Source organism: Gekko japonicus, unplaced genomic scaffold (assembly GCF_001447785.1).
Source record: "Gekko japonicus isolate JY-2015 unplaced genomic scaffold, Gekko_japonicus_V1.1 scaffold3508, whole genome shotgun sequence".
NCBI classification, from domain to species: Eukaryota; Metazoa; Chordata; class Lepidosauria; order Squamata; family Gekkonidae; genus Gekko; species Gekko japonicus.
The window spans coordinates 88,928-98,076 of record NW_015165343.1 but is presented as its reverse complement, the minus strand read 5'-3'; the positions used below and the strand labels follow the sequence as shown (position 1 = coordinate 98,076).

The 9,149-nt window shown below is 52.2% G+C and overlaps 1 protein-coding gene across 1 annotated transcript in view; it reads left to right on the top strand.

The window, feature by feature from the left end:
• The window catches only part of LOC107109854 (rab GDP dissociation inhibitor alpha-like), a 48,220-nt gene extending 41,665 nt beyond the window's left edge, over positions 1–6,555 (top strand). Inside the window, exon 11 of the mRNA XM_015410566.1 lies at positions 6,365–6,555. Within this exon, the coding sequence (XP_015266052.1) occupies positions 6,365–6,555 (191 nt within the window). The remainder of the gene's footprint in view (positions 1–6,364) is intronic.
• The last annotated feature ends 2,594 nt before the right edge of the window (positions 6,556–9,149 follow it).

The following is a 9,149-nucleotide window of genomic DNA, read 5'->3' as shown; positions in this document are numbered from 1 at the left end:
CCCCCCTGCTGCGCCCCCCCCCGATTATTACTGAAAACTCACCCTCACAATTCTCGCCCCTCCCCGTGCCCATCCCAGTATATACTGGCTTCTTCCTTTACTGGTGACAAACCCCTTTCCCCGACCCATCGTCTGTATAATAAGCCTGCCTTCCTTTTGTTTCTCCCGATCATGTCGCGAACCTTCGATCCCTCCATAGCAAGAGGAGAGACTGGGAACGGCGACCTCTTTTTCGCTCTGAGGATCTGGGAGCATGAAGAACCCTTTTGGAGTATCTCAGCCACACGCGGGCACCTCAAGCCAGTCCCACCCCACCCCACCCCGACCGCGTCCGGTTCCCATGGGCCTCTCTGTTTGTCTTGCACCCGTTTTTGTCCCTCTCAGTTCCTTTTAGCCTAAAAGCGTGTGGAGATTCGTGCGTGCATTTGTGTGTATGTCTCCCTCTCCCTCTCGTGTGCTGGACCATAGGGACAGGGTGGTGGTCCAGTCCCCGTCCCCCTTTTCCACATGCTGCCACCTGTTGTAACTTATTGTAACATTAATAAAGCAGGTCCAAACCGTCTTGTCGACACACTCCTGACCATTTAACGAGGTGTGGACGGGGGCTCGGCCCTGGCGGGAGCGGGGGCACCTGAGGCCTGCTCTCCGCCAGAGGCCTCCTTCCCCCTGAATCTGGCTTTATGGTTAACAATCTGTCTGTAACTCTAGGGGGGGCCTGAGGAGGGGTCATCTCCCCCCCCCCGCCCCACAGCTGCTCAATTGTCTCAAGATAATAAAATTCACTTCGACTAGTTCTGGCTCCTGTGTGGTACTGTTGTGTGTGTGGGGGGGACGGCTGTCAGTTGGGAAGGAAGGGCTGGGTTTGAACATGGGGCGGAGGACGTTGCCGTTGGAGACAGGCTGCAAAGAACGAAAACACAAGTCCGGGGACACTTGAAGGGTTAACAACTAGGGTTGCCAACTCCAGGCTGGGAAATTCCTGGAGATGTTTGAGGTGGAGCCCGAGGACGGGGGTGGGTGGGGATTTCAGCGGGGGTCTCATGCCCTTAGAGTCCACCTTCAAAAGCAGCCCTTTTCTCCAGTTGGTCGCCCGGAAATGAGTTGTGATCCCGATATCCCACCACGCCCTGGAGGTTGAGTAAACCAGAGAAGGGATCACAGTTACGGGAAATGTATCAAACATACAAACACGGTGATAAAAACGACAATAGCATTTAATAAATCTTATGAACATCAAATTAGATTACAGTTGAAACTTTTACAGTATTACTCAGGAAATTCTAATGTTTTCAAGGAAAAGTCCATCATCTTCAACGATCACCCGGTTATAAACTCATTTCACCAATCTTCCTCAGGAGTAATCCTATTCTATTGAAAGGTGTCAGCCTCTTGATATAGCTTAACTTCTTTTTTACTTTCTTCAGATTTTTACAGTTTAAGTTCCTTTTAGCTTTCTTCAAATTATCTTCTGGTTCCATTTTCAAATTATTGCAGCTTCACTTCTTTTCTACTTTCTTCGATTTATCCTGGAACAAATACGGTTATGTAGAATGGAGAGAAGCATGTAGCTGAATGGAATATTGTTTTGTTATAATTTTTGAAGTAACCATTTTTAACTTTTAACTTACTTCTAGTTCCATTTGAAGTATTTAAATTAGGAGTGAGCCAGTTAACTTATTTCTGAAAGTAGCAACCAGTCCTTTTATTAAATTCGGCTAGAAGCCTTCTTTTTTTATATTGGCTGGCAATTGCTCTCTATCTCAAGTTGCTGGCTCAATGGCTCTCTAGTTATTCATGGTAGAGGTTGGAGGTTGGCAACCTTACCACCATTTATTGCAGTGCATATGCTTTCATGGCCCCGCGTCATGACGGGAGACAGAAGGAAAGCCTCTGGTGTGGAATAGGGGCACGGGAATGTCAGGGAGACACCACCTAACTTGAGGAAAGGAATCCTTCCCCATCTAGCAATAAAGCCAGTGCTGTGTAAACCACGAAACTGGTTTTATTTTGTTTTTCACGAGAACCTACTGTCCAAATCGAGACTTTGTCCGATTCCCCATGCATTCGAATAAATCCACGTTTGAAGAACAAAGTAGAGTTTATTATAAAGCGATGATAGATCAGAACACAAGCATTGTTAGGAATAACTACAAGCCCCCTAAGGGAACATAATAAAGGAACTTTGAACCAGGTGAGGACCAATGAGTCCACTTCCCGCTGGCGGGAAGACCGATAAAACGAGCGCCCAATTCCTTGGGAACACAATGGTTGTGCAACATAAACACTAGTTCAATTCTCAGGCATGATATACATAATAAGTCAAGCAATGCCATCACTCCATCCCACCTCCAGCTGGTTGACCTTGAGCAGTTCCGCAGATGTAGCAGCAAAAGACAGTAAACACCTACACAGGAAAATACCAGGGGGATGGGCAGGGTGCAAAGTAACACAGAAAAATGAATACAGCATCTTATGGCAGCTTGCTGACAGACTTCCATGCTCTCTCTGAGACATCATGCAAACCGGTTTGGTGCTAGTTTGGTGTAGTGGTTAAGAGTGCGGACTCCAATCTGGGAGAACCAGGTTCGATTCCCCCACCCCTCCACTTTCACCTGCTGGATGACCTTGGGCAAGCCATAGTTCTGTCAGAGCTGTTCTAGAAAAAGAGCACTTTCTGTTAGAGCTTGTAAGCCGCTCTGAGACTCCTTTGGGTAGCGAAGGGTGGGGTATAAATCTCCTCCTCCTCTCTTCCACTGCTCAAAGCCATGGTTTCAAATATTGGGGGGGTAAGGCAATATTGGGGGTGTGAAGGTTATCAGTGGTGCCGCATGCAGCGAAAGGTCCGTACAGGTTCCTCCAGATGTGTTCCTCTTTTCCTCTCCACAACCCCAGGAAGCTGTGCCCCATGGTAGCCTTAGCTGGCTTTTGAGAGCAGACCAGACTCCCCCCACGCAGTCTCTCACTGCATCTAAAATTACACCCCCCCTTTTATTTAATAGACCTTCGACTGCATTTCCCCTCCATTCTCAGCTTGTGGGGGTAGCTGTGCTCCCTTTGGTGCTGGAGAGAAGATCTTGATCAACCACTGGGTTTTGTAGTTATTGAAAATGGCCTTGTTTCCCTTCCCCGAAAGCTGAAGGTGCAACAGGGGTCCACTCCGCCCCCCCCTCTGCACGTTATCTGTTTAAACACACGCGCACACTTTTGAACATGGAGCCTGGTGACTTCTGGAGAACTCTAAAGCAGGCATGCTTTTGGAGGTTATACAGTCTTCCAGCTCCCTCTTAACTGGAAAAGTAAATACTGGTAGGTATTTAGTTCAAGAACACAGCTAGCGGGAGACCGTCTCTTCGTCCCCTGCCCATTCAAGTAAATGAATTAATTTAGAACATTTATTAGCCACCTTTGTAAATTGCCAATTGCTGTAAATAAAGCAATCCGGCTAACAACCCTGCTTGGAAGTATTCTAAAAACCGGGAAAGTCTGCTTGACAAGAGTGAACAGCAGTGTTCCCTCTAAGCTGAGTTCGTGCGAGCTAGCTCACAGTTTTTTAGCTTCTGGCTCACACGTTTTCCTCTCAGCTCTGGAAGGAGGGCTCTGGAGCAAGGCCCCCCTCTAAGCTGCGGAGTCCTGTGAGCAAAAATCCTACTTTGTGAGCTGCTGGGCATGAAAAGTCGTGAGCGAGCGACCTGGCCGCTTCATCAGCTCTGGAGCCATCCTTCCTGAGCTGAGACAAAAATGTGTGAGCCGGAGTCTAAAAAACTGTGAGCTAGCTCACACTAACTCAGCTTACAGGGAACACTGGTGGTAATGATGCCGGCCAGGGACAACAAGGGACAAGTTTGAGGAGCCACAAGGAAGGGCCCCCTAATTAACAAAGGACTGTTTCCCCGGCCTGGGGGGGGCTGATTGCTAAAATTGGGACCATTGTGACACCCACCCACCCCGCTTAGCACACAAAGGGGCCTCGGGAGGGGATAAAAGGAGGGGTTGGGGCGCCCCCACCTCACTCCAGTGAGAGACGGTTGAGGAGGTGGAATCTGAATTGAAGGTGGAGGAGGAGGTGAAGAGGAGAGGTGGCCTGGAGAATTGGAAAGAGCAGACGGCAGAATTTGAAGTGGAGGTGAAGTGGAGGAGGAGGTGAAGTGAACTACAGCATTGGACAGAGCGGACGGCAACTATCACGGACGGTGACAATCAGAGAGAACATCACATTGAGGAGATTGACAGGTGAGGACGAGTGTTTGAATTGCCTTCGGGACTTGGAAACAACCCAGGTTGGTCGAGTCCAGTCCTCTTTTGGAATGCAGCCGTGCTGGGAAGCCCTGGGGTCAGAGGGGGGGCGTTGCAGTGGGGGGGGAAGGATCCCCTAACCCCTGCTGATCATTTCCCATCTCTGACCCCCAAGTTCTTCAGGGGATGCAACTTCCCCTCCCATTCTGTCCCTGAAGTTCCTTTGCCACCAAACAACTGCTTGGAGGTCCCCCACTGAACGCCCTGGAAGGTTGAGGTCTTCTCCGACAGGTTTCTCAGCCTTGTGCTTCCTGAGGTCAGAGTTGTGTCCATTGGCCCGCTGGCTGGGTTCATTCTCCTGTAGCAGAATGGAAAGGGACACTGCTGAATTGCAAATTATTGTGACCCTTGGGACAAAGGCCTCCCCAGGACTAAACAGGGATCTTGGTTTCTTGTTCCATTATATATGCTAAACTCATTCAGGCCTTGCAGATGGGTTTCCACCAAGGAGGGCTATACATCCTCTGTATTCGAGTGTATTTCTTTTTTGAATGGCATATTGGAATGTTGAATGTACTGCAATGAATGTAATGTAATGCACCCCAATTTGGCCTCTCAGGGGGGGAAATCCCCCTTAGAGAAAAAGAAAAGGAATTATTCATAGAATCCTAGAATACCAGCGTTGGATGGGGCCGTACAGGCCATCTAGCCCGACCCCCTGCTCAATGCAGGTTCAGCCCCTGGAGCATCCCTGACAATGGTCTGTCCAGCCGCTGCTTCAAGACTGCCAGGGAGCGGGAGCTCACCCCCTCACCCCAAGGCAGCCGATTCCACTGGATGCCAGCACTCCGGGGCTGCAGTGACTGGCCGGTGGTAATGATGCCGGCCAGGGACAAGTTTGAGGAGCCACAAGGGAGGCCCCCCTAATTAACAAAGGACTGTTCCCCCGGCCCGGGGGGCCCCCCCTGATTGCTAAAATTGGGACCACCATTGTGACACCCACCCACCCCGCTTAGCACACAAAGGGGGCCTCAGGAGGGGATTAAAGGGGGGTCATGATTGCTAAAATTGGGACCACCGTTGTGACACCCACCCACCCCCCGCTTAGCACACAAAGGGGCCTCAGGAGGGGATTAAAGGAGGGCCCTGATTGCTAAAATTGGGACCACCGTTGTGACACCCACCCACCCCCGCTTAGCACACAAAGGGGGCCTCAGGAGGGGATTAAAGGGGGGTCATGATTGCTAAAATTGGGACCACCGTTGTGACACCCACCCACCCCCGCTTAGCACACAAAGGGGGCCTCAGGAGAGGATTAAAGGAGGGGTTGGGGTGCCCCCACCTCCCTCCAGTGAGAGATGGGTGAGGAGGTGGGGGATCAATGCAGGATCAGCCCCTGGAGCATCCCTGGCAAGGGTCTGTCCAGCCGCTGCATCGAGACTGCCAGGGAGGGGGAGCTCACCCCCTCACCCCAAGGCAGTCGATTCCACTGGGGCACTGATTCCCCTGTTTTAGCCTGGTCCCTCCTCCTGAAAGACCTCAGAAACGTCCTCAGGGTCCCCAAATGTTTCTATCACTTGTCTTGTTAATATGATTTCACATACCCCCTCTGGCTCGACGGCTCCCCCTTAATCCTCCCCCCTACTTCGTGGTTCCTTAACTCAGTTCCTTGGGCTCTTGGGTTTCCTCTGTGGGAAGCCTCAATGGGAATTGCGACAAAGTCCCGCGACCAGTCTTATTTCCTTTTGGGGGGGGGGGGATTGTAAGCAGCCAGACCCCCTCTTTCAGAGGGGTCGTTTGTTTGCCAAAGGGCACTCCGGATTCACCCGTGGCATGTTGTCTGTTCAGACGGCAGAGCCCTGTCATAGAGGGGCCGTCTCCATGAGGACCTCGGCCAGCTTGATGCCTCCTGGCATGCCGAGGGCTCCTTCCGTAGACTCCAGAACCCACGCTGGACAGTTCCCTGATGTCACCCTGCTGGGGCACCTTGTTTGAGGGGTCCGCCAGTAGGCCCCCCCCCCGTAAATCCAGTCTCCACCAAACTCGGAGGGAAGGTAGAGGCGCATCTGGCAGAGGTCTACTGTGAGTCTGACGTCTGTGGCTTGCTCGAGGGCCCTTCTACCGATTCTAGAACCCGTGCTGGACAGCTCCCCGGGGAGCGCTTTCCTGGGGGCACCTCGCTTGGGGATCCGTAACTCGGACCCTCAAAGTCCAAGCTTCACCAGACTTGCTGAGCAGGCAGAGAAGAGGAATCTGGAGAATGGCCACCAGTTTGATGTCTTTAGCCTGCACAGGGCCCACTCTGCGGACTCCAGAACCTGAGCCAGACAGCTCCCTGGGAAGCCCTTTCCTGGGGACACCTTCTTTCTGGGTCCGTCACTTGGACCCTTAAAGTCCAAAGGTCCCCAGACTTGGTGGGCAGGAAGAGGAGAGTCATCTGGAGATGTGCTGCGAATTCGGGGGTTTCTGGGGCCCCAGAGAGCGTCCCCCGTTTTTCAAACTGGTTCAAGCGCTCGGACCGGTTTGTTTTGCGAACCGGCCCAGTTGGATGGTTCGGTTTGGGAGTCAGCTCAGGAACCATCCGGTTCCTGAACCTCAGCTAAGCTGGCATTTCCCGGTTCGTGCCCATCCCTATTCTGTTCCTAGGGACTGTCGTTCCACTCCCAGAACACCTCTGCCGCTCCCAGGGGCCATCGTCATCCCACTTGCCCCCCTTCCAGTTCCAGTGTCCGGTTCTGCAGCCGCCCTGACCTCCGCCTTCCCATTCCATGTCGCACCCTGCCTGAGTTCCTTGCAGGCTTCCGGCCACTCTGTCGGCCACAGGCTCAGAGCAGCGCTCCCGCCCCCCCGTAACCTCTCTGTGAGGAGAAAACCCAGCCCAGAGGTCCCCAGCTGTTGTGAGCCTGCCGGCGCCTTTGTCGTTGTGATGTCACAGCGTGGCCGGTGACACCATCACTGACTTGGGCTTGCCCAGTGACTTGTCGATTCCTGATCTGATGTCGGCTCCTGCTATTTTATGCAGTCCTGAATCAGTCGGCCACGGGCTTTTAGGAAGGTTTTAAAGCCGTTTTACATAGCTGTATGTTTGCCGCTATCGGAGGGTGTGATTCCATTTGGAAACCGCCTTGAACACGTGGAGTGCATTAAAAAACACCAGACAGACAAACAGGGGTCATTTCGTAGAAAAAGAGCTAGGGGAACTCATTAGCATACCTCATTAGCATATGCCACACCCCCTGACATCACCGGAAGTGTGTCATAAGGCCACACCCCCTGACATCACCGGAAGTGTGTCATAAGGTCACACACCCCGCCCCCAACAGTCCCGGCTGCCGGCGCCGGCCTTGCAGCTTCACTGCCGAGCCCCATGAGGGAGTGCAAGGAAGCCCCGCGAAGGCCCTCCCTGGCCCCAGGCAGGCAGGGTTGGGGAGAGGCAGGGAGGAAGCAACTTACCCTCCCTCTCCTCCTGCCTCCTCCTGGCTGAATGAGGGCCGGAAGTGGGGCGGCCGGAAGCAGGGGGCGGGGCTTCGTCATGTGCCCCACCCTCCCGTACCTCACCCGGGGGAACTGCGATCCCCCCCCCGAAATGACCTCTGCAGACAAATCATAAGAGAAACTGAAAATAATAGGAACTGGGAATCAGGAACTGACTTCTGCCCCCTGACAGTTGGGCAGGCAGGCACACGGGGCTCAACTGCCATTGGCCATCCACTGACTGGGCCTCAGATTCCTTGCAACGCACACATTTCCAAGCAGACACACAAGTGTTGTATGCACAGTTTATGAAACACCGTTAAAGCAATTTGCACTCTGCCACTGACTAACCAGGTTACACTTAGCAGGCACACTTAACATGACCATGATCTATGTTAAGGGCCATTTATGATTTTAACTACGTGAACAGAAATCAATCGTGAATGTATTCAGACATTAGACTTTGGTTCACTCGTGGCTATTGCATTCTGGGAAGCTGACACAAAAGGCTATTCTGCACAGCAGGTGATTTCGATTTCTGAACACTTCTCTGGCGAACTCATTTTGTCCTTTGTTCCGATGAAGATGGCGTGTGGATGTGTGGATGGCGAGGAAGAGGGAAGGACAGAGAGAAGTGATTCAAACAATTAATGTAAAACAACTATGAGGGGGCTGCATTGGCTCAGGCTATGTCCTGAACAGGAAATACATAAAGAGGGGGGAAAATATTGCTGTTTGGCTGAGGTCTGTGGCCTCAGCCAACCAGCTACTTCTGCACATGTGCCGGGTAGCCTGGCTACATTAGAAGACAATGAGCATCTCGTAACCATATCAGCGAATACAGATACTTTTAGGACTCCAGGCCCTAGGCCAAAGAAGTCTCGTGTCCTGTTAGAAAAGAAAAACGCTGCCTGGGAACACCCCCCCACCCCAGGTCTTAACCCAATGGGGAATAGGTGACGAAATTTGACAACGTTTGATGGAGCCAATAATTCTGCTTTATTCCTCTGATGTAATGTGAAATATAAAATGCAGCGACTCCTGTTGTAACCTTCGGGAGAGGCTGGTTGGTAGCTGAGGGGACCAAACCCTGTTTATTTCGTTTCTCCCTATTAATCGGTTAATAATAAAGACCTCTGTTAAGTTTCTTCCTTCACAGGACTGAGTGTGTGTGTGTGTTTCTCAGATGGGAACCAGGGAAACATAGGGCTCTTGTCCTATGATACACAAGGGCCCTGAGAAGTGGCAGTTGTATGGGAGACAAGAGGCACGGAGGGCTTGGCCGTGGGGCAGTGGGGCTGAAGGACGGAGGCCGGGCAGACCAGGACGGGCCCCTCACGAGCAAAGGGGCCTGTCAAACAGTCGGCTCCCTACTTGCGGCCAGGGGTCTTGCCGGGTGCGAGCCAAGCCAGCGGGTGCCGGATCGTTCCTCTTTCTAATTC